We start from the raw sequence: 25,586 nt of genomic DNA, 5'->3' as shown, positions 1-25,586 counted from the left end.
TTACTGCGTTCATGTTGAATTGCGAAACAGTTTGATACGGTTAGGACAGGTTTGATGGTTAGGTTTAAGGGTGGGTTAAGGTGTAAGGGAAGGGTTTACTACAGTGTAATTATAGATGTAATTACATAAATTAATAATAATGATATAAAAATAAGAATAATGTAAAAATTGGCTATGTGTACACAATAAGTGCATTGCATCAAATTATTAATTTAAATGTTAGTACATAGTAGTTAAAGACAGCACACAGACAGTTTATAAAGTGGAACCATATTAATGTTAGCAACAACAACACATACAAGTCTCCACAGGGATACACGCTGCGCGCGCGCGCGTGTGTGTGTATGTGTGTGAAGAGAGAGAGAGAAAGAGACAGAGGGGGGAGAAAAACAAAAAAAACTTCCATCTAAAGTTTGTCGGAACTCGGAAGTGAATGTTTGGGAGAAAAACGTCAATATGGGGACTCGATGCAGCAGCGCTTCTGACTCTGTGTGATTGTGTTCGGGGGCCGCGAGCAGTGATTCTCGCCCTGCGCTTATTAATCCACAGCACAAATCAGCCGTCCGACCCCCGGGACCAGCGCTCGGATCACCGCGGGGCCAACAACGTTTGGAGGAATATGTGATTTTGTCACGCTTGGTTGAATGTGTAGCTGTATCAGGGGACGCGCGTCATTCCCGATCCAAGGCGGATGATGGAGAGGAATTACCCGAGCTCCAGCTTCACAGAGCCGGTCAGCGCGGCGGCTCAGAGCGCGGGCTGGGCCTACAAACCCAGGTACGAGAGGGCGGGTCGCTTCCCGAAGAAAACTCCGGTGATGGAAGGCCTAGCGAAACAAACACACATGCAAAAGTGTCAAGACACATATCAAGGAAGTTTTAATATAGCTAACGCGTTTATAGCTTTAGGGACTCGTGCAGTAATACACCGTGATGCTTTTTGTAAATCTCACGAATGTGCTCAAATCACTGATCACCTTTCAATCCGCACTGCACTCACACCGTAATTCGTTATTATTCACTATGGTATGTGTTTTTTGTGCATGATTGATCAGAAAGTGCAGGTTAAGAACTGTGTCAGCTTGGTCTCTCGTGTGTAAACTTGTACACTGCAGTCACAGTGTGTTTGCAGACATGTAAACAATTGATCGATCAGTGTTGCAGAACACGTGTCTGCAACTTTACACAAAAGTGTCTTATTTAGGTCTGTCTGTCATTAATTAGCTTAATTTACACATTTATGGTGCCAATGCATCGTATTTATATGCATAAATTGCTTCAGTTTATCAGATCTACAGTTTTCAAGTCATTTAACGTAATCAGTATAACTGTTCTGTAAAATTAATTTAAGTGCAATAACAAAACCTAGGCAGGGTAGTTAGTCAGCAGCTCACTAGATTGTGAGATATGGCCTGTGTCTGACTGTGGACAGGCAGCAAACATCAAGAAAACATTATAACTGACCCACTATTAGAATTAATTAGTGATCTTATTTTGAAAATTCTCATGAAGTGTCTTTATTTACTGCATTGTCAACTACTGTTTTTTTTTCACACCTAAATGTTTCTAACACATCAACTTGGAAACTATGAAAACATAAAAACCACGGTTTCCCCCGGTTTCACAGACCAGGCTTAAGCCTAGTCCCAGACTAAAATGCATGTTTGAGCTGTTTTAACTGAAAGCAACTTGCACTGACATATCTTAAAATATGTCACTGCTATTCTATTGTTTTGTCTCAAGATGCACACCAGTAGTGTTTTTCCCCAAAAAAAGGAAAATTTCTAAAAGCTACTTAAATGTCCTAATTGAACTAAGGCCTACTAATCTAAACCCTGTCTGTGAAACCGGGCCTTAGTGTATTATTTATCACTATGATTATAATTATGATAACTTATTAGCTGTGTTATAATGCATTAGGAATGCATTTATAAAGCTTTTCGTTATGATATAGCCTACAATCCTGCTCGTCTAATAGTGCATGTTATCTTGTAAGAAATAAAAGCACCAGGTGGTGTGGCAGTCAGAACCAGGGACAGTTAGTTTATTACACTGTCGTAGCATGCAAATAATTGCCCGGGGAGCTCTGTTTACTCAAAAATCTGAAGTTCCCATCTTCTAACTTATGGTTTTGAATGGTTCTGTAGAAATTTACATTGACACCATACATCAGAAATCAGTGACGTTCATTTTATGGCTGGTGAAAAAGTACAAGATTTTGTGTTTTATCATAAGAAAACATGAATTGAGAATTAATAAATAAATACATATATTATTAACCTCCAGATAAATATTACCTGTGCATATCAGACTGGTGGCTAACGAAAACCTTGGTGGGAGCTGAAGTCTGTTCAGTAGTAGTTTGGATTCACTAGTTAAAATGATCAACTGTCTCCTTCAATAATTAAACATCCGAGTGTAAAACACTAGTCATGGACACTAAAGTCTTGTTTATTTTTCTGATCCTCCAGCGATGTGTTGCCACTTTAGTTTTCTGACTACTATTAACTGAAATAGATCATTTAACTGACTAGAACTAGCTGATGGTTATCATCTGTTAGTTTATGTAATATCTGTGCACACATCCATCAAAAACAGCTAGGAAACAAACTCAAAAATGAATCTTGTCTGGTGTGACATTTACTTATGCAGATGTTTATTTGGCAAAATATATTATGTAGTCAGACTTGCCTCTATTTAACAAGAGATGTGGCTTTGCTACAATCTTACCAGACAAACCAACTAAAATATTTTCCATGTGCTTTCTCTGTCCAGACTCTATAGTCTTTGTAGCTTGTGACTTTTTTGTCTCATTTGCTGTGAAGTGTGGCTATTTATTTATGACGGAGAACTTTTATAATTCACTTTAAATATGCAGACCATATAACTACCCAAACTATGCTACTTCTACCAGCCTATTATGTAGGCTACTACTACCAAACTAGGCTGCTTCACAGAGAACATGTGTGATGTCTGCTATTATGTTTAAAATAGTTTGTTTTTGTTATACTAAAGAGTTTGGTTTGCGTGTGACGTGTACAGAACCTCAAGAATAGGTTGCGTGTGAAGAGACTGTATACAAATGTGCCTGTCTTGTGTGAAGATTAAAGATCTTTGTGTGAGCTCAGTGAGAGGTTGTGGTCAGTTTTTTTATGTACTGTCTAAAAGTGACATTTGTACTTTAATAGTTCAAGTTATGGTTCTACACAATTGGACTCTGAGATCCTCCAACGGCAGACCTTTGCCTCTAGTCACCAGCCTACGTTTACCACCACCCACCACCCCACAGGTGAGCAAACGGTTCAGGCTGTAACGAAATATAGTCACTCATTTAAGTCACTGACAGCCTGTTATCTGTGTATGGTATCTCTCTCTTTTAGGAGTGTTTGACTCAAATCAGCACAGCACAGCCAGCAGCAACACTACTGAATCATCAGTCATGAACTTCCTCTCCGCTATCGAATCCCGAGGCCTTCAGGCTGGACCTGCTGGCTCTACTCTTCTCCCTCCATTTAGAAGCCCCTCTTGGCAAACAGGTAAATATGCATTAGGTCTCTGTTTTAGAGGAACCACTGAAGTTTTGGCCGCATCCTTTTTGCCAGTCATCCTTAATGGGTCATTAGGGCAATAGTTGGGGTCATATCATTGTGTTTTCTTTTCATTAAAATAAAATAAAATGTTATTTTTCCTAATCTCTATGTATAATATGTCATAATTTAGTTGTTCATGACCATTTACCACCCAAATTTATTTTTTATCTTTTGTAAACTCCCTCTTAGCATGTGAAATCAATTAGCGCAGTGCTGCACTCACGCATAGACTGCACCTTTTTTGTCTTTTTTGCACTGTCCCATCCTTCAATTAAATTGTATGACCCCCTTAAGTGTTGTTGTTACAGACCAAAGGCGTATTTTAGTGCAAAAGTAAATTGGTTTAGAGATGACATGTAGTTTAAATACTGCCTGCAGTTCATCAAACTTACATTTTTTCTGCTACAGGTGCAAACACTTCAACAGAACTTTTTCTCACCGGAGCCCTGCATTCATCGGGAACGTTCCCAACACCTTCTGCGCTCTCCTCCTACCAGCACCCTAGTGCCTTTCCTACAAGAAGTTTCACCACTACATCAGCACTTGCTGTTCAGGACAGCACTTTCATCTCTTCGAATGGCCTGCTATCCCCTAATGACCCTCTGCTCCAGTTCAAATCCTCCCAGAACACTGTGCCAACTTCACTTGCTTTTGGTGGTACGTCTCTAGGGGTTGGCTTGCCACCTCAGTCCTCCACGTATCGCTCAGCACAAGAGTCAGCCCCACACCTCCTTCAGCCTCAGTTCAGTCTGCTGTCCACATCTTTGGGCAGCTCCCAGCAGGCCCCTCAGCCTTACGGTGGCCCGGTTTTCTCAGGCTCCATCGAACGAGCACTTCAACGTGAATGTAGTGTGATCAAGCACCATCAGCGGCCTTCTAGCACCCAGCCAGTCCAGGAGCAGCTGGCTAGCAGTACTCAGCACTCCCTACAGGGTTACCTGCATGACGAGGATGACATTTCATATCAACAGGACCTTTCCCCGCACACACCTGTACCCTGCAGTCCTGCGGGTGACCCTTCACCCCTAAACGGCACTGCACAACAGAAGACTTCTAATACAGCGCTGCAGCAAACTCAGGCCTACGCTTCTTCTGTCCCCTCCCCTGGGTTTTCCAGCACATCTGGAGTAAAGGTTAAAGACGGTTCTTCCAAAATAGCTCAAAATCCCAATGAGAACACAGACACTCAAGCCCAGACAAGCTCTCCAGGCCTGCAGCTGCCGAGCTACTCTTCCTCACCCCAGAAACAAAGTTCAGTGATCGCTAGCCAATCACAACCATACACATCCACGCAGCTTTCAAGCCTGGTGTCCGTCAGTGCCTCGCATGCTTATATCACATCTCAAAGCCTGACGAGCAACCTGAGCCAAACACAGGCCTTCTCATCTAGTTTGCCTGAGAAGCTTCCTTCCATTTACAAGACTCTCTTGTCATACACTAGCCAATCTGAAGCAGAGACATCTGTGAGCCAGTCTCTTGTTTATTCCTCCAGTCAGCAGCAGGAATTGCCACATGTAGGAAACAGGGATGGGTATGAGACACCAGTGCAAACTCTTTGCATGGGAAGTCCTTCTCAAAACTATTCTTCCAGCCACTCTCAGGGCCTGCCAACCATTAGTTTCTATACCCAGGGGCCAACATCTGCTAGCATACCTTCACAGAACTATGTGTCAAGTCAGTCCCTATCCTCTGTCTCTTCTTTCTCACCCAGTCGGGCCCGAAGCTTATCATCCGCTAACCCAGGCCCTAATGCAGACTACATCCTAATGCAGTCTTCCCCTGTTAGCAAGACAGACAGTGCCCTGTTACAGCAGAAGTACTTGGTATCTGTCCAGTCATCAACCTCCTCTCCTGCCACCCACACCCAAGCCTTGCCAACTGACCAGTCCTCAGTTGAGTTAAAACCACGTCAGCAAGATGAACGAATCTTTCTTTCCTCAAAAGAGAGCTCTGGAGAGCTTCCTCTTGAGGATGTGCAGGCATTACAGAAAGGATCTATGGGGACCTCTCCCCAAACCCTTTCAGCCACTGAAATCGGAGCACTCAACAGCACAAAAAATGACATTTATGTAGTTTCAAAGATGGAAGACAGGCATAACACCCAAAGTGTAATTCGCAGTAACTCCCGATCTGAGGAGCAGATCCTTACGCATTTGGAAACCACAAAGGAGCTCGCTACTAGTGCCAATACTCCCTCTGACCCCAAGAGTAACCCTTTGTTGATGCACTCCACCCATGCACCCTTGAGTGCCGACCAGCTGAAACAGCATACTTTAGTTCTGAAAGGGTCCATATCTCAGCAGCAGAATCATCAGGGTCAGATTATCCGAGTTCAACCGAGTGATCCCAGACAGCTGTCTGAGGACCAAACACAGTTCATCCGGGTTCCCAGTGCCCAAGTGCTCCTCGATCCCTCTCACATGATTGTTCTGCAGCAGCCTGTGCTCACCTCAGGCCAGAATCAGCCCAAGCAGACTATGTACATGCAGTCCGTACCAGTCCAATATCTCCAAATGAACAGCGACACTGTTAATTTGACAGTTAATGGGCGTCACAACCACCAAATTGTCTCTCACCAAGTGCCCAACTCGGCAGAGTCCACTAAACAGGACCCAACACAAAAAGACAACTTCAATCATTCAAATCCTCATGACACAAAGCAGAACTTTACTCTCAGTTCTGTATGCTTTCCTGACTCCATGCTATTGGCAGATGAGAGGAACATCCTCTCAAATGTCGATGACATTCTTGCTGCTACGGCAGCCGCCTGTGGCGTCACACCACAGGATTTTGTCAAATCCACATCATCTGATGGCGACATGTCATCGGTAGCCAACTCTATAGATTCCAAGTGCAATTTTCAGTCCTCTGAGAACAGACTAAATAGTTTCCCATCTCAGCATATGATAATCGCTAACTCACAAGCGATGACTATAATTGGTGCTCAAACGACATACTCCAAAGAAGAAACGGAGGGACACCAAGTGTTTACGCTCTCAAACTCCCATAACCAACCAGTGGTAAGAAACAACTCTGCACAAGAAATATCTGACAAGGTAGCAAACGCTCATGAGAAGAATGATGTGTTACCCAAAGGACATTTTGTTAACTCTAGCAATGGATCTGCTTTGAATGCTAATGGACTTGCTATCAATAATACAACCTCATCTGACTTTCAGTTGGCTGGCCAGGAACAAAGTCAGTCAGGACATCTGAATATTGAAAATGTGTCAAATAATAATATAAGCCAGCTGAAGGGATCGAAAGGCCTTAAAAACAATGACGGTCTTATTGAGCGTCCTACTGATGGCCTTCCAAAAAAACGATCCAGATCGAAGGGTTCATCTAAGCAGTCTGTTGAAGATGAAAATGGTCAATCCAAATCTCAGAAGAAAAGCACACAAGTTAAGCGCCAGAATTCACGTGCCAGTGAGTCAAGTTCAACTTCCACCGCAGAGATTTCCCATGACAGCTTCCAACAGCAGGAGAGGATGCGTCAGAAGTTAAGAGAGGTTGAAGAAAAACAGCCAGAGGTTAAAACTGGATTCTTGGGCTCCTTCCTAGACTTCCTTAAATCCGGTTCCAGACAAAACCTATCATCTCCACCAATACGGTCACCCAGTCGCACCAGAAAGCCTTCGACCTCCAAGAGGCCTCCTAATCCATTACTTATTCCTTTTAAACCTCCCCTTCCTTCAACCCCATTGATATCTCCAGAGCCTCATAGTGTCATTTCTACAAAGCGACTTGATGAAGAGCTCCAGAGGAACCTGGAAACACTGCCATCCTTTTCCTCTGACGAAGATGATTCAGTGGGGAAAAACCAGGATCTGCAGAAGAGCATCACTTCTGCGCTTTCATCTTTAGATGAGCCCTCAGAAAAAAAGCAGAAGTTGGGTATGAAAGCTCCCTTTTTGAAGACATTTTCTTTAATATTTAATATTGCATTATGTGCCCAGGTCATTATATTATAATATAATATTTAGGATAGCTTCAAGGACTATATGTAAAGGTAAAGCATGTTGCTATAGTATTCTATTTTGTAAATTAATCATTAGTATTGAGAAACTGAAATTAAGGTATTATGACAACCCTAGTTAATCTTCTCCTGTTTCAACACAACATATGTTTAGGTGACAATACTAAGCAGCTTCAGGCCTCCAGCATACAGCCTATAGTTGCCAAGCCACAGGAGCAACCGAAGGCTGTACAGAAGATGTCTGCGGAGGAGCTGGTGAAGGATGTGCCTCCAGACAAGCTAGCTGTCCAACTGACCGCAGTTGCTATCGAGGGTCTGATGGACGAGGAGCTGTCAGATAGTGGAGGGGAGGGCATGTACCGGGAGCGAGATGAGTTTGTGGTTAGGAATGAGGACATCGAAAGGATGGAGGTATGCTGAGATGTGCTTTTTGTGCCATTTATTTATAAAAGTCAGCATGAAATCAACACTTACATGTTACTGGTCTTATTGTGCACAATTTATTCTGAATAAACAAACAAACAAAAAAGCTAACCGCACACTGAATTCAGTCCAGACTAGAGAAAGTCTTGCACAAATATTTTATTTTATAAACTGCATGAAGCAAAATGGTTCAAGTGAATAAAAAGTTAGACAAGCACGAGCAGAGATTTCAGCACATTGTCTCACATTACAACAAACATTCACCCTTTTCTTTTTAGATGAACAATTATGGATAATCAGCTGGATTCAATTAGCAAGAGTAGAACTCAAAGGCTCTGTTCAAAATCGCTCCCTATACCCTCATTCACGATTCCCTACATTACTCCGCTAATATAGTCCACTTGAAGGAGTGAATTCAGACACTCAATGCGCTGGAAGGGCTGCCGATTTGCATACTTTGTCCTTGCTGTTTAATAATCATTTGACACACAGCAGAAAACTGGCTGCTCCAGTAGTAAAATAAAAAACCTTTTAAACTTTTTAAAACCTTAATTAAACAATTTAATAATCAAAGTATGATAGTCAGTGATGGAAATAACGGCGTTATAAATAAACGGCATTACTAACAGCGTTATCTTTTTCAGTAACGAGTAATCAAACGAATTACTGTTTCCCCCGTTACAACGCCGTTACCGTTACTGACAATAAAATGCGGCATTACTATAATTGAGCTCACTGAAGCGGTTTTCATCTGACTAGGCTCTCTCTCAGCCATAGGACCTGCAGAGCTTTTTCTCTGATGTGTGTGTGTGTGTGTGTGTGTTTATGAGGCGCCGGACTGGACAAAAGCGAAGCAAACGCCGCGAGCGCCCTCGACAATGCGCGAGAGAGACAGAGGGTGTCCGAGCATTATACAGTATAGTTTGTATAAAGTATATAGTATAAAATAAATTACAAATTTCAGCATTAGAATAATCTCTGTAGCCTATTGGTATCATCTGCAACGTTTTAATTAATTTACATGGTTATAAAAATAAAATCTAAAAATAACCTGCAGGGAACGTTCTGGGAAGGTTCTGTTTAAGTTATAAAAATAAAACCTAAAAATAACAGGGAACGTTCTCTTTAGGTTATAAAATAAAACCCGAAAATAACCTGGGAACGTTCCCAGAAAACATTGACCGGTTGTGAACACCTGCGTTTTATTGTTCTACTATAGTAATGATAATGTTTAAAATAATATATTGAATTTAATAGGTGTCTCTCACATTGTCCCACAGCAACATTAAAATAATGTAGATTAGTGTACAATGTTTTATAATAATAATTTATTCTATTTAGTGTCCATTTCATTCATTTTACATATTTAATATTGGGGGCATCCAAGTTATTTGACATATTTGCATTTTTTGTATATAGTAACGCAATATTTACTTTCCCTGGTAATTAGTTACTTTTACAATAATGTAACTCAGTTACTAACTCTAAAATACTACAATTTGTGAGAAGTAACTATAACTAATTACTTTTTTTAAGTAACATGCCCAACACTGATGATAGTACCCTGTACCCACATTGGACCAGTGGCTTGTAAAGTTAATGGCTGGATAGTTGATTCAGCTGCGGCGCCATCTTCTGGTCAGGCGTGTGAATTAATTTGGCGCACAACTCTCATAGTGCGTTATGGATAACTCTCTCTAGCCGTTGAGCGCACATCAGTTGTACACTCATTATTGCGGTTCATTGTGGGATTGAATGAGTGCACGCGATAACATCCACTATGGTTTCGGACACCACTACAAATGGCTGTCCCTCAAATAGTGCTCTATTTAAGGGTATATAGTACAATTTCCGACACAGCCAAAGAGAGCATGGTAGTTTACATGTATGGCACAGAACATTACCAATATACAACTGCAGCAAATAATAAAGATATTACAAATATGCAAAAAATACAAATACTGCAAACAATGCAAAGACATTGTATGTAAAACATTTTTTATCCATTTGGAGTGCGACAATGTCTTCTAGCACAATCTATTCTGGACATTATTATAATGAAAAAAATGCCTGCCTTCGTAACCCTTTCACTACTGGTCGCTACTGGTTAACTTGAACCAACTGAACTAATGGAACAACCGCCCTTCATTCTATTTGCTTCCAAAATAATTCATATTATGGAAGTAAAATGGGTTGTTAATGCCGTTTCATGTTGACTCTAAATTGTTAAAATTACATTATGTGACGTATCTGTTGTTGCTGAGCAGTTTGTGATGTTTTCACCAACCTCCTGTCAAATATATGAGACATAGCGCAGAGTAGACCGCCTGACTGTGTTTCATCAAACCCTTTGTCTCTGTAAGCCTTTGATGTGTGTTTTGGGTGTAGATCACAATGATTGCTGGGGTTGAACCACCAGCCATCTGGAAGGTCCAGAAAGCCCTGCTGCAGAAGTTTGTACCTGAGCTCAGGGACGGGAAACGAGTGTTCTTTGCCACCAACAGTGTAAGTGTCAATACAAAACAATATATGTATGTGTAACTAGGGGTGTAACGGTTCTCGGTAAAAAAACGTAACCGTACCATTCGGCACGCACTTTCATCTCAAATCTAACGACGCTTACTCGTTTATAATGTGGTAAAAACAGATAGAGTTAGGCTAATGTATGTTTTTGTTGATGGATATGCTTTCTGTCTTCCCCTAAACTTTGTTCAATGCGAGTGCCGTATTCTTTAATATTATCATTTACGCCATCATCACCCGGGGTGTCGATAGCGCGTGAGCGCAGGCGAGACCTGAACAGCACACGTTGCTATATGTAGCCGTGTTTCCAGTACCCTTCAAATTGCGCAAATTGAAATTGCGAATTGAAAATACGCCCAATGGAAACACGTCAATTTCGCAAAAACTCGCAAAAAAGTTTTTACGCTCGTATGAGGTGGTTTTTCAGGCAATCCGAAAAAAAGAAATACTTCGCAAAACTGCAATGGAAACAGTTTTTGCGCATTTACAGTCACCTGACGTAGATGACGTGGTGTGTTTGGACAGAATACGAGGCAGAGTTCTTTATTAAACTCATAAAAGACAAAAGAATTACAGGAATAATGGATTCTAAACCTCAAAGAAATGCCACAATCAAGACCTCGAAGCAGAAATGAGTGAGAAACACCCAGAAACACCTCATTATGTGCCGCTCTCAAGTAGCCTATAAGGGTCTTTCCTTGCCATTAATGATTGGATAGCACACATACGTCTCCTTCCATTAATAATAATGGCCAGTGCGGTGGCTGAGATACATAAACCTACCAACGTCTGTTGCTATGATTTTTGGAATGACTTATCGCAAGAGGAAAAAATTGAGTTCTAGTCGCATAACATCGGTTAATGGAAACGCCGTCATTTCGCAATAGTTTTTTGTCGACATTTAGAAAAAAAATCACAAGATTTTTGCGCAAATCTGTAATGGAAACGCGCCTTGTGTTAAAACTAAACTCATTTAAGCCTTGCCAATTTAAACATTCAAGTGCACTCATCTTCTCAGACAACGAGCAAATACTGAGTTCTCTTTCAAGTCTTGTGCTTAAGTGGACAAATTCACACAAAAATTGTCAACATGCCCATCTTGGCGAGTATCTTAGCAAACATAGTAGGTTATGTCTTAAGTGAACATATGCAGTTGAGAAAGACAACGCATGTGTACATTATCAGTATTTTGGATCCGTGCATCTCTTAAAGTGACAGCAGCCTAATATTCCTGCAGCTGTCTGTGTTTTTAATGCTAATCAAACAACAAAAGACAAGAAAATCACTCCCTGCTATTGACTGAAAAGCTTTTGTAACTTTAAAAATGATTGATCCTAATTATATGCAATGTTGTTTTACATTTGTTTACTGAAAACTACTGTTAGATACTTAAATAACCTTAAGAGCAACGTTTATTTCATTTGTATCTTTGCTCTATTGTATTTATTTGTGCTGTTGCTGGTAGTTTGATTATTTGTTCTTATTTTCCTTATTTTTATTTGACAGTAGTCCTTTTTTCCCTGAACAGCACATACTGAACTATACTGAAATCGCGACCCTAAAAACATAATATAACCGAACCGTGAGTAATTTGAACCGTTACACCCCTAGTAGCTTCCAGTGTATATATCAAAATGCTGTGAACAACACTCAGTGTCATATACTCTTTACAGTATTTGGGGTACTTTGGTGATGCGAAGTCCATGTACAGGAGAGTACATGTCAAATTTCTTGACACTGTCAACAAGCGGGAGTATGTTCGGGTTTGCAGTAGGAAACCACGATGCAAGCCCATGCATTCAATGAGGTACAGGCCGTATCTGCCTTACTCTATTAGCGTGAATTCAGCTCATTTAGAATTACGTTTATTGTGAACAACTCATCTGTGCACTTGTTTCATTTTAAACTTTTTTTCACCTTGTAATGTGTAATCAAAATGTCATAACTGGATCTTCTGGTGAAAACAACAGACTTCTCTCTGGTGACATATGCAGGACTTCTCCAATCATTTAGTCCAATTACGACTTTAAAGAGACTTTGGCCTCACCTGATTGTCTTTGAACACAAGAATGTGTCCTGTGTGCAACCCCTATGTAAATATATAAATGAATCGCATAACGAAAATAGCTCAGATGAGTTAGCAGTATCATGTTTTTCCTATTCTTCTCGAAAATGTCAAGCTGAGCCACAGGCCTCTATTGTGCAATCCCACTCAGCCAAATATTTTTCCATAGTACATCAATCTCCTGCCAGTTTGTTTGAAATCTCCAACATCAAACTGATCCCACACATTACTCTATTCCAGCCAGCTAGCACAATATTCACAGGATTTCGGTTGCGATCAGAACCGTTCCATTAGCTACGCTATTGATAATGTACATATTAGACTCCGTAAGTGACTAATTAATTTATCTGTGATGTATGTTTTTCCCAGAGGCTCTCAGGCTAAAGCTCTTCTGGCCCAACGATTCACTGCAGTGACTGTGTCGGACTCTCCCACGCAGAAAACGACACAACAGAAAGCTCTGTCTAAACCCAGACCCAAGCAGACGAAAGCCAAGGCTGAACCGCCACCCAAAAAGAGAAAGAAATGGAAAGAGGAGTTCACGACATCTCCCTCCGACTCCTCACCAGAGGCTGTGAGTGAGGATGACGGTGAGACACGTGACAGCTGGAGAAAACTGACCTTGTAGCTTAGATGTGTGCACATCAGTGATGGGAAAAGCATGCTTTTAATTGAACCAATTGTTTCGAAAAAAATATTCACTTTTTTTTTTGAAGAGCTCAAAACTACTACTCACTAAGGACATCTTCTGGATAAAGCTGTGTAAATGCAATGGGAACACGGCAAAAATATGTTCAGTGACATTTTCTACAAAATCCAAAATATCAGTAAATACCATTAAATATTAATTATTATCATATATTTTAGTAAGTTTAATTTTATAGTACTTATTTTGTGTACCAACAAGTGTGTCAATCTTACAGATTTTAAGAAATGTATAGAAAATTCAACTCAACTTGTATTAATAAAAAGTGATAAAACTGAATATATCAATTACAACCATATGTGTGTGTGTGTGTAATACTAGCATCAGATATTTTAAAGAAATTGCTGAAATTTCTTTTAAATTGGAAAGTGCTACCTTCAAATTAGATTGATTTAAACAAAATAATTCAGTTTGCACTGGCTAATATTTTCCTATCCCATGTTTCTGCAATATAATATCTCATGGGGGATCAATCTGTCCATCGTGTTGCTGTTGTCCCACACTCATGCTTTGTCCAATCCCATTTCTCGTTTTCAGAGTTTACGCCTCCGGTTCCGTTCGCTTCCCGTTTCCTGAACACCAGAACAATGAAGGAGACCTTTAAGAGCTTCGTAGAGCTGCTGATCAGCGTCGCCCTGGACACGGATGTCATGAACGCGCTTGAGCGAGAGAACGGTGAGAAGTTCTGTCTGTTTTGTAACAGGAGTGTTAATAAGTGGCAGATGGTGAAGCTGACCTTTGTGGTTGATCTGGTCCTGCATTCAGACGAGCTGCTGCTGCCGCACATGAAGAGGGTGGATGGGATGATCACAGACAACAGGCGGAGACTGCTGCCCAAACTGCGCATGGGTCAGGTCTTCAAAGTGAGTCACGAGTCACCGTTTCCCAGAGTCCTGCTTCAACTCACAGTAATAATCACATTTGAAGCTGGGACTAATTGTTCAATAAGAATCAGAGATCTTTTTATATTTTTTGTCTTTTTTTACTGTTTCTTATTTTGTATCTTTAGTATTGTTTGGTTTTGATTCCGTTGTCGTTATTTAAAGTAGGGAAGAGTCAATATAAATCCCTATTCGGACGGGTCTAGTTTTCGTAGAGTTTCGATGTTAAAGAAATTTGTGACCTACATTTTTTAGACCTATCTGAGCTCCAGGGGCCGGTTTCACAAAGATACTTTAGACCGGTCTATAGTGTTAGACTAGTCTAAAATGTGCTCATAGACTAGTCTAATGCAAGGTAGACTGTTTCACAAAAATAAAGACTGACTTAATTTAGACCAAAGAAATTAGACCCCTGACCCCCAGGCTAACTTAGGTCTAAGACTCTATAACCAGCAGTAACAATCAGTTACATTACAAACAGCCAAAAGAAAAGGGGAAATGGCTCATAATTTGTGGTTTGCTGACGACGTTATGGAGAGAGCTATGAGAAGGGAATATTTCCTCTTAAATAGGAAAAAAACTTGTACCATGTTTTTGTATCTTTTCTGTACGTCTTTAACGCTCGGATTAACGCTGTTAACTGTCGTAGCAATCCTTTTCCAAATTAAACATTTCTTCTTGTTATTACATTCTCTGCTAAATTTCCCAAGTAAAATGTCCCTGTAACTGTTATACTCCTCCAACAAACACATATTTTCCGCTGGGGGTAAACTGCACTGAGCGGTTGAATGCGCTTACTCGATCCGCCATGTTTTTTTGTTATGAAAAGTGTCTTATTTTACCCAGAATGCATTGCAGTGTTGTCCTACTTAAGATAGTCAGAGTCTTAAGTGCTTTGTGCAACGGTCTGATTTAGATGTCTATCTGAAGTCTGACTATCTACTATATCATATCTAAGCCATAGTCAAAGTCTATCTTTGTGAAACCGGCCCCTGTTTGCCCACCAATCTTTTGTATGCTTTCATTTCATTTCAATATGGATGATATCCGATGAAAAAAATGTAATTATACAATTAATAAATAGAGCCAAATCGCAGGAAACTGTGAAGACTGCCCATTTTAATATCAGCGTCAGGTAGGATAATTGTATCGATTTTTTCGGCACTTCTAAACGATACTGATAATGTATTCAATTTAGATATGTTAAAGTAGTGAACCATTTATTTATTTATTTTCAACAAATGAAATTTTCTGGTCAGTTTGCACCAGAAAGCATTGTTAAAAAAATCATGATTTTAAAGTGATGATGCCCCCAGATCCCTTACAGGGATTTTTTTCACCTCTTGTGAGTTTGCGGGTCTGATAATAACAATACCAATATCGATACTGATTATTTCATTTCATGGAATGTGATTTTTCAAAATAATGTTCATTTTTAGAAAAAGAAAAAGAGATTATTACACATTACATTTGTCGGCCATATGACATTAGTCTGCATTAATACATTTATTACAAAAGCAAATATGAGCACAATTAAGTAAAACATTTCATACCAATAGGTGTATAAATATTGTGATTAAATAATAATAATAATAATAATAATATAATTTATTACAATATAAATATGAATAAATTAAGCTAAAATACCAACAACATTGAACATGCACTTTCTTTAAAGATTTCTCAATAAAAATTTTCGCTGCACGCTCACTTCTCATAGTCATGTGACGCAGGCCAGCTAAATATGTCAGGTGGGTTTTGGCACAATCATTAGAAAAAGTACTGAAAACATTTGATATTGTTTCAGAAACTGACATTTTGTATTAATATCATTTTAATATTGATGTTTTTTTAAAGGAATCAATACCAAATAAGTAGCTTGTGAGTATATGGATACTGCTGTATCAATGTGCCCATCCCTATTGGAGAAGTCCTGCTTACATCACCAGACAGAAGTCTGTCGTTTTCACTGGAATTTTTATTAAAAATGATGAGGTAATTTTCACTAACTTGGATAGGTTAAATGCATAGGACAAATTCCAATTATGGGTTACCATACTTGGCCTTCAAATGTCACTTTCTTATAACATCAATTTACAATATAGAATTGTCAATTAATGTTGACTTCAAAAGTAAAGTTAACAACATGAGAAGAATGCTTTCCTGTATTTATTTATTTTTTCAGATGGGATGCATCTGGTGAGCATGACCCTAAACTAGCCAAACTACATGGCTTCCTTTAAACCAACTATTTGACTAGTCATTTAGACAAGCCGGCAACTTTTAAACATCCTTACTAGAAAGGCAAAATGATCAAATACCTGAATTCTTTAGTTAGCCGACTTGATCATGACTCTGACACGGCCGGTGAAAGAAAGTGCTGCTCTTCACACGCACAGGCATTTTGTTCAGAATATATGTGATGCATACATAGTGAGAAAGTCAGATTAAATTGATTAGTACTAAAGAAGATAGATCTAATGTGCATTTAAACATAGTCACTGTATTTGCATAATACATTCTTGCATGTTATTTTATCTGGCAGAATGCATTAGACAGCTTTCCTGAGCTGTCCGTGGTCACCGAGCTGAAAACAGACTGCGAGACTCCCGTTTTTAAAGTAAGGTTAAGTGGGAGGACTTACAACAGGAAAACCATGAAGCCCTCGAAATCCCCCAGCAAACTTCCCTTGGTGAGTATTCCAGGTCTAGTAGTCTGGTGTTGCTAATGCCAAATATCCTGATACCTACTAGTTTTAATTTTTTGACCACTAGGAGGTATACCATACTGGCTTTTAGATCACTTTCGATGCACGGTTAAAGTCTTTACTTCTCTGTTTTTCCCACTCGATCAGGAATACACAGTGGATCAGCAGAAGACGAAGTGGTTTTCCCTGTACCACTCTCTACAACACTATAAGTACCACACATACCTGATGTGTATGGAGGAGGTGAGGAATCAGTGTGTTTGTTTGTGTGAGTTTTTGGAAAGATAACCAATCTACTAGTCCTTGCTGACAAGCTCTAGGAATCTTTGAAGGAATCTTGTTTTGACTGGCAGTGTTCATGTCAGTATCAGCTCTGACGTGTCTTGTTTTATCCTCTGGTAAAATACTCACTCTGTTTGCCTATTCAATATAAGGCCTGAACGTTGGCCTAGTGCAGGGTTTTCCAAATGGTTGAACTGCGGGGGTTGAGTTGATGACTTATTAAAGGTACAATATGCAAGAATTTTGCATTAAAATATCCCATAATCTCAAGGCCAGTGTTATATATTTTGTTAAGTTGATTACTTACAATATCCCAAATGTTTCCAACTATTTTTAATTCGTGAGAAAATTGCGATTTTAACCAAGGAAACGGGGCGTTAGAGCAGGGGGGAGCTGGGAGTCGCCAGTCAATTGCGTCATATCCGCGTTACCCTCGGTTTCCGCTCGCACTGCGTGGAGTCCTGGACAAATGCGGAAGTTGTAGTTGTAGCGTCTATCAAGCAACAGACGTTAGCTTGTTTCGTGCAGTCGTTATGGAACACAATTATTCTTTACCGATTGCAGCTGGTTCTGTCGACAAAGCATGCTTAATTTTATATTTTCCTAATGTAGCATTCGGTAATAGTTATGTTTATGTAAGGGAAGTATTATTGCTTTAGATTTGTGTTTAGTTTATTGATATTGTTTATCACGTCTGGTGTTTATGGCCATGTAAATAAACATAGCATGTGTTATACATAAAGATTAATCAGTATTTTGGCAAATGATGTGGGTATGTTCGAATGTACTTTTACAACAATTGTTTAGAACACGTAAAACTGCGCAGCGTTATCACAACAATGAATTCGACATACAGTAACATCTATGATAACCAATTTAGTATTAAACCTTACTTTTCTTGCGGTTAATTCATTTTAATGAAATAAAAGTGTGATGAGGTTCAAGAGTCAGGAAGGAAGAAGACAGGGGTCGGCGTGACTGGGACTCGTACTTTATTAAAATAAAGCAAAACAAACAAAAGTCGCGCACAACGCGCATTCACCGTGGCAACCGCGACGGCACAAAACAGTTCAAAAATGAGAGCTCGGATCCACCGGTTTTTTTTCTCTGCGTCCAATTTTCTCTCTCTCTCTCTCGTTCCAGCGCGCGGCTTATAAGCGGTCTCTCCACGCGGATCACAGCAATAAGACACAGGTGTTCGTCATTTGCACTTGACCTACTTGCTCGTCTCTTCTCTCTCCCATTACAGACCGCGCTGAGCCACGCCCCCCTCGCCACAAAAAGCATATCATTATAAAAAAGAATTTAGCCTCATCCATGAACATGATTTTTCGATTCCCGTCTGACTGATTTACATCCATGGTTAAAACGACAGTTCCCATCATTCCACGCTCCTTCACATTGTCATCAAGCTACGCCGTTGTTGTTGTTTGGAATGTAGCGCCCTCTAGAGGCCAAACATTCTTGCATATTGTAGCTTTAAATCTAAGGTAAAATGCAAACAAAATAAAATCATCGAAAATAAAACAAAAATTGTGATATAACTTGGTGCAATTATCAAATCAAAGGCTGCGATTTGAATAAGCTTTATAGTCTGTTGCATCTCGGTTCTCAGTAAACTCCATCTCCAACCAGTTTAACGTGCACTAGGTTCACTTTATTTGCACATTCACAGTTTCCAACATTTTGGGATAGAAGTTTACAGCATTTCACGAGAATTCCACCAAAATAAAAACTTGACTATTTGAACAGTTGAAAGTTAAAGTCTGTGCTCATCATTTTTGTACAAATAGTCATATGCCCAAAATAACTTCCCCTTGCAGCGGCATCTCTTCTCTTCTCTGATGAAGCATTTATTGGTGTGAGGGCGGGACAACCTGTCACTCACATTAGGTCGACCAGTAGCAAATCACAACCATCCAATCAATTCCCCATGAACAAAATCAAGACCCACCCTACATTTTTTTCTGTTTAGAAATCATTTTCACTCGGATTTACGCCACAATAAATAAATAAAAAGCCTATCGCAACTTTAGTTTCACGCTGACTTTAAAGTATAAATGTTAGTATTGTAATCCTCATCTGGAATGCAGAATCCCTGACAACATTCAAAAGAAAACTGAAAACTCATCTCTTTTCCCTTAATCCTCCCTTATCGGGCTTATGCTACTCTGAACAATGCCTGCACTTCGTATTTTGAGCACTTCTTGCGTTGTTTTTGTCTCTTCACAATGACTCGCTTATTTTAGTCCTAATTTGTAAGTCGCTTTGGATAAAAGCGTCTGCTAAATGACTAAATGTAAATGTAACTTGCAGTGTAAAATAATATAAAATATTTATTTTATAGGACAATTGACCCTTCGCTAAGCCCCGCCCTCCTTAGTTACTGTTGCTACGCCTGTCAAGCTTTTGCGCCTGGCACGTCTATTACAGTATGTATGCACCGGTTTCAGACATTCCCAAGGAGATAATTAGTCATTTTTGGCGAACAGGTGAAAATCTGAGAGAGCAAGACTGTATGTATGCATTCGAGGGATATATCCACGACATAATATGCAAACGATTAGAGAATAATTTCATCAAAATTGAAGCTAAAGCCTAGATCGTTAGGTCCCAGCGCAAGCAGCAGCGCCTCATACGCTGACCATTCAAATGGGAAACACACAAATTGAGGAACAGCTATGTGCATGCACAGCAGGGTGAGTGAAATTTGAAAATCTAATATTTATAAATCAAATCAAACAGCTTATCCATAAGTATTGTGGAATAAACACAAGACATTAGCCTGACCACTTTGCAATGATAACATTCTTCCGCTTATAGTTTTAGCGCGCCAGGCTACAGCTCACACGTCGTGGGTCACATAAGTGACTAACGTTACTGTTATGAACTGATTAAGTTTGCATACCAACCTTTTCCTTGGAGATCTCCGGCAAGCCCCCTGATGTTCCCTCCTTTTACTAACTACCTTTTACTTATTCTAGAACTAACACCGGGAGAGTCGCGATCGGATTGGGGTACTAGTTTAGCCGTCGATTAACAAAATGCTGAAATATATTTTTAAGTAACGTTAAGTTATGTCAGTGAGCCTCCGTCTTGCCTTTAATCACACTGCTTGATCCACGAGCTGGACAATAACTTTATTCTAGAGCTGCTATAAAGCCAAAACACTTTACTTTTAATTTCCTATTATCAATGTAAAGCTGCTTTGGAACAATCTACATTGTTAAAAACGCTATATAAATGAAGATGACGCCCGGCATTTCTCCCCTTGGGTTTTAGGTTTCGGGAAGGGAACAAAATCCACCACCCCGTCCAAACTTTTAGGATACCGGGTATCAGATTTGCACAATCCATACGCATAACGCTTGGGCATGTTTCCCTCGCTCGAAAGCTTGCCAGACCTCCCGCGCCTAGTTACGGTTGCTAAGCCACGATTGGCCAGTGGTGGTTTTCGGGCGTGGCTTAGCGAAGGGTCAATTGTAATTTACAACTATAATATATTTAAACAAGCCCTATACGTGCAGCCCTGTATATAAAGAAAATTTAAATAATCAATATTTTATCTGTTTACTTGCATGTCATGTGACCATTAAAGGGTTTGTTCACCCAAATATTCTGTTATTTATTGCTCACCCTTATGGTGTTCCAAACATGTAAGACTTTCGTTCATCTTCAGAACAGAAATGAAGATCTTTTTGAAGAAATCTGAGAACTTTCTGTCCCTCCATTGACAGCTACGATTGAATTTAGGCTTTTATTCACATATAAACATTCATCAACTCATACATCAGTTGTGGTAAACGGAAGCTCAAGCATGTTTTCTTAAAGTGCGAGAACCAATGAGGTTCATTCTCGTGTTACGCATCACGTTTGAGCTTCAGCAAGAACCAATGAGGTTCATTCTCGTGTTACGCATCACGTTTGAGCTTCAGCAAGAACCAATGAGGTTCATTCTCGTGTTACGCATCACGTTTGAGCTTCTGCAAGAACCAATGAGACTCATTCTCGTGTTACGCATCACGTTTGAGCTTCAACAAGAACCAGTGAGGTTCATTCTCGTGTTACGCATCAAATTTGAGCTTCAGCAAGAACCAGTGAGGTTCATTCTCGTGTTACGCATCACGTTTGAGCTTCAGCAAGAACCAATGAGGTTCATTCTCGTGTTACGCATCACGTTTGAGCTTCAGCAAGAACCAATGAGACTCATTCTCGTGTTACGCATCACGTTTGAGCTTCAGCAAGAACCAATGAGGTTCATTCTCGTGTTACGCATCAAATTTGAGCTTCAGCAAGAACCAGTGAGGTTCATTCTCGTTTTACGCATCACGTTTGAGCTTCAGCAAGAACCAATGAGACTCATTCTCGTGTTACGCATCACGTTTGAGCTTCAGCAAGAACCAATGAGGTTCATTCTCGTGTTACGCATCAAATTTGAGCTTCAGCAAGAACCAGTGAGGTTCATTCTCGTGTTACGCATCACGTTTGAGCTTCAGCAAGAACCAATGAGGTTCATTCTCGTGTTACGCATCACGTTTGAGCTTCAACAAGAACCAGTGAGGTTTATTCTCGTGTTACACATCACGTTTGAGCTTCAGCAAGAACCAATGAGGTTCATTCTAGTGTTACGCATCACGTTTGAGCTTCAGCAAGAACCAATGAGACTCATTCTCGTGTTACGCATCACGTTTGAGCTTCAGCAAGAACCAGTGAGGTTCATTCTCATGTTACGCATCACGTTTGAGCTTCAGCAAGAACCAATGAGACTCATTCTCGTGTTACGCATCACGTTTGAGCTTCAGCAAGAACCAATGAGGTTCATTCTCGTGTTACGCATCAAATTTGAGCTTCAGCAAGAACCAGTGAGGTTCATTCTCGTGTTACGCATCACGTTTGAGCTTCAGCAAGAACCAGTGAGGTTCATTCTCATGTTACGCATCACGTTTGAGCTTCAACAAGAACCAGTGAGGTTCATTCTCGTGTTACGCATCACGTTTGAGCTTCTGCAAGAACCAATGAGACTCATTCTCGTGTTACGCATCACGTTTGAGCTTCAACAAGAACCAGTGAGGTTCATTCTCGTGTTACGCATCAAATTTGAGCTTCAGCAAGAACCAGTGAGGTTCATTCTCGTGTTACGCATCACGTTTGAGCTTCAGCAAGAACCAATGAGGTTCATTCTCGTGTTACGCATCACGTTTGAGCTTCAGCAAGAACCAATGAGACTCATTCTCGTGTTACGCATCACGTTTGAGCTTCAGCAAGAACCAATGAGGTTCATTCTCGTGTTACGCATCAAATTTGAGCTTCAGCAAGAACCAGTGAGGTTCATTCTCGTTTTACGCATCACGTTTGAGCTTCAGCAAGAACCAATGAGACTCATTCTCGTGTTACGCATCACGTTTGAGCTTCAGCAAGAACCAATGAGGTTCATTCTCGTGTTACGCATCAAATTTGAGCTTCAGCAAGAACCAGTGAGGTTCATCCTCGTGTTACGCATCACGTTTGAGCTTCAGCAAGAACCAATGAGGTTCATTCTCGTGTTACGCATCACGTTTGAGCTTCAGCAAGAACCAATGAGGTTCATTCTCGTGTTACGCATCACGTTTGAGCTTCAACAAGAACCAGTGAGGTTTATTCTCGTGTTACACATCACGTTTGAGCTTCAGCAAGAACCAATGAGGTTCATTCTAGTGTTACGCATCACGTTTGAGCTTCAGCAAGAACCAATGAGGTTCATTCTAGTGTTACGCATCACGTTTGAGCTTCAGCAAGAACCAATGAGGTTTGTTCTCGCGCGTCAAGCAGATTCGGTTGAGTTTCTGTTTGTGTTCGCTGATCAGTGTTTAAATGTGAATAAAAGACTCAAGTCAGTCTGTTCATCATATAAAATGATCGAGTCTCTTCTGAAAATTTGGACTAAACCGCTAAATTCATATGAATTAGTTTTACGGTCTTTTTATGAACTTTTTGAAGCGTCAAAGTGTCAGTTGCGTAGCTGTCAATGGAGGGACAGAAAGCTCTCAGATTTCATCAAAAAAGATCTTCATTTGTGTTTCGAAGATGAACGAAAGTCTTCCGGGTTTGGAACGACATGAGGGTGAGTAATTAATGACAGAATTTAATATTTTTGGTTGAACTATCCCTTTAACCAGCATCACAGAACCATGAACATGCGAATGTGTCATTAAATTATTGAAATATTTATGTCTAAGGGGCTTTGGGAACATCTGGCCTAGCGCTTAGCACATGTGCTCCATGTTGAGCTGTGGTGCTCATATGGGAGATCCAGGTTCGAATCTGATTGCTACAACCTAACAACCACTCGAAATCCTTTGTTTTCTTTATAAAATGTTAAAATCTTCTTTGTGTTTACAATACTGATGCACTGTGATTCTCTCTCATATCCCAGATTCAGTTGTTGAAGTCGCGAGGTAAAGACCTGGGGCAGGAGGAGACGGTCCAGACTTGCATGGGCAACAGGACATGGGTAGAGGGCCTGTTCGATCGCTTCGGGGAGCTTCTGACACAGGTGCAGCAGGCCTGCCTTTAAACAGAAGCCTAGATTATGCTGATAGACAAGTATATACTGGAATAAGCATTCATAAACCTGATGAAATGCTTTAAAGCACCATTGAGGACAGACATCAATACGAAGAGACTGTAAGGGTTTTAACAAATGGAATTAAATAGACCAAACAGCTGCCTTTTTCTGACATCCACAGAGACGATGGACTTCGAATGTGGTTTTACATGTAAAAATGCTTTGGTTAAACTAGCTGTAGTTGAGTGTTTTCTGTGCTGAATCAATGTCGGCATCCTTTTATCAATAAGGAGGACCAGAATTGATGATCTGTTATGTGATACAGAGTGTCTTGCTGAGAAGTTTTAAACCATCTTTGGTTTAAAAGAATAATATCAGTCTGTAACTGCGGTTAGGGGGGCAAGGTGATTATAAAAATGAAATTATACATAGATATATATGTAAAACATCACTTTTTAAGACTGAATGCCAAATTTATATATGTACATTTTGTATAGAGAGCTTGTTTGTCAAAGGATTCTCATGACATAATATAGAACACTTACCCGATGTGCTTTTGAAACTCTGTTTTAACGGAGTTGGTGCAATTCTAATAATGCTTTTGTGATATATTTTGTTGTAATAAAAGCATTTACTTAAACTATTTTTTCTGAGGTAAAAATCTCTTTATACTCTTTTGTCCTTTTTTTTCCTCAAAACATTTATTTTATCTCACAGATAGATGTATTTTTCACAGAAGGAAATATTGTGGTCATTTGTCATACATTTGTAGATGGCCTGTACGTTTATGTCATATGCACATTGTATAAAACATTTAGAAAGTTCCTTTATTTGGGGATTTTGCTGGTTTTCCACCATTTTAAGCAGATTACTGTGCCGACAGCATTGGATTAGTTTTATGCTTTTCAGGTGTAGCTGTGTTAAACACTACAAGTACAATGTTTTTGCTGACATGTGAAAATAAATTTCCTATTAAATGAGAACTTTGAGTGAGTACTTAATTTATAAATGATCAAAGTTGCTGCTTGCTTTTTTCGGCTGTCAAATGTCGAAGCCCTTTCGTGCTTTTATGACCACTAAGCTTTGTGTTTTGTCTATATATTTGAGTCCACTTCAGATTTTCCTGCTATCAGTGTTAGTGAAACGCCGTCACAGGAGCAATTGACGCAGGCAAAACAAAGTCTGACGGTGTATGTTAGATAACGGGACCAAAAAAAGAAAAACATTGTAAAATCATATTACTCCGCTTCATTATCATGAATCAAAATACAAGGACTAACTTGCACACTGACCTTAAGTTGCCAAATACATTAAGCAGTTGAATGTGTTGAACAGTAAGGCAGCTGCAGTGAAAGTGTTTCAGCCACATGAGCCTCAAACAGGAAGTTATATTCTCTGATATGTTTTTTTTTTGTCTTGTCTGTTGTCCTTGTTCCTCTTTCTGCAGAGCAAAGCAGTGATGCTGCAGATTTGCAAGTGGACCTGTGGATCGGGGTGATTTATCACTCCGCGTACTCGCATACTTCCACAGGGAGAGGCTGGTTAATCTTTAGCCTGTCTTCACACAAATTCACCAGAGGAATTGTGAAGTGCATTGTCTGTGAATTTAGAGCAACCAAATCAAGAAGCACTTATACAGTCTGCAGTAGTTTTCATTGATGTGATTGATGTATTATTAGAAAACAAAATTTCAACATAATGGAGTGGAACCAATTAATCTTATCTATTTTAGATCAAGTTAACAGCAAACATGGCACATTCTAAATGTGTTTAGCATACACATGTAAACAACAAGATATGATTTGTCACTGGCATTAGTGTAGTCATTGCTCATGTGGTCAGTGTAAAACTGCATGTAGCCACAAACAACCTCATCACAATCTCTAC

The 25,586-nt window shown here is 39.9% G+C and overlaps 1 protein-coding gene across 2 annotated transcripts; it reads left to right on the top strand.

Annotated features, from left to right (window-relative positions):
- The first annotated feature begins 326 nt into the window (after positions 1-326).
- On the top strand, positions 327-24,680 carry qser1 (glutamine and serine rich 1). 2 transcript variants are annotated; one of them, XM_084409275.1, is made up of 13 exons: positions 327-777; positions 3,188-3,288; positions 3,380-3,535; positions 3,998-7,486; positions 7,723-7,979; positions 10,380-10,496; positions 12,188-12,321; positions 12,949-13,169; positions 13,823-13,960; positions 14,051-14,148; positions 16,712-16,858; positions 17,021-17,116; positions 23,568-24,680. In XM_084409275.1, the coding sequence occupies exons 1-13, from the start codon at positions 692-694 to the stop codon at positions 23,706-23,708; spliced, it is 5,181 nt and encodes a 1,726-aa protein (XP_084265401.1). In that variant the 5' UTR covers positions 327-691; the 3' UTR covers positions 23,709-24,680. The 2 variants fall into 2 exon arrangements, with proteins under 2 accessions (XP_084265401.1, XP_084265402.1); XM_084409276.1 differs by lacking the exons at positions 16,712-16,858; positions 17,021-17,116; positions 23,568-24,680 and adding an exon at positions 16,024-16,176.
- The last annotated feature ends 906 nt before the right edge of the window (positions 24,681-25,586 follow it).

The sequence above is a fragment of the Rutilus rutilus genome (assembly GCF_951802725.1).
Source record: "Rutilus rutilus genome assembly, chromosome: 5".
NCBI classification, from domain to species: domain Eukaryota; kingdom Metazoa; phylum Chordata; class Actinopteri; order Cypriniformes; family Leuciscidae; genus Rutilus; species Rutilus rutilus.
The sequence above is the reverse complement of the archived record's forward strand: the minus strand, read 5'-3'. Positions and strand labels throughout refer to the sequence as shown.

Coding starts and splice junctions, on each gene's coding strand:
- qser1 (XM_084409275.1), top strand. CDS start 692: ATGATGGAGAGGAATTACCCGAGCTCCAGCTTCACAGAGCCGGTCAGC. Junction 12,322..12,948: donor AAGCCCATGCATTCAATGAG/GTACAGGCCGTA, acceptor TGTTTTTCCCAG/AGGCTCTCAGGCTAAAGCTC. Junction 13,170..13,822: donor GGCTGTGAGTGAGGATGACG/GTGAGACACGTG, acceptor TCTCGTTTTCAG/AGTTTACGCCTCCGGTTCCG.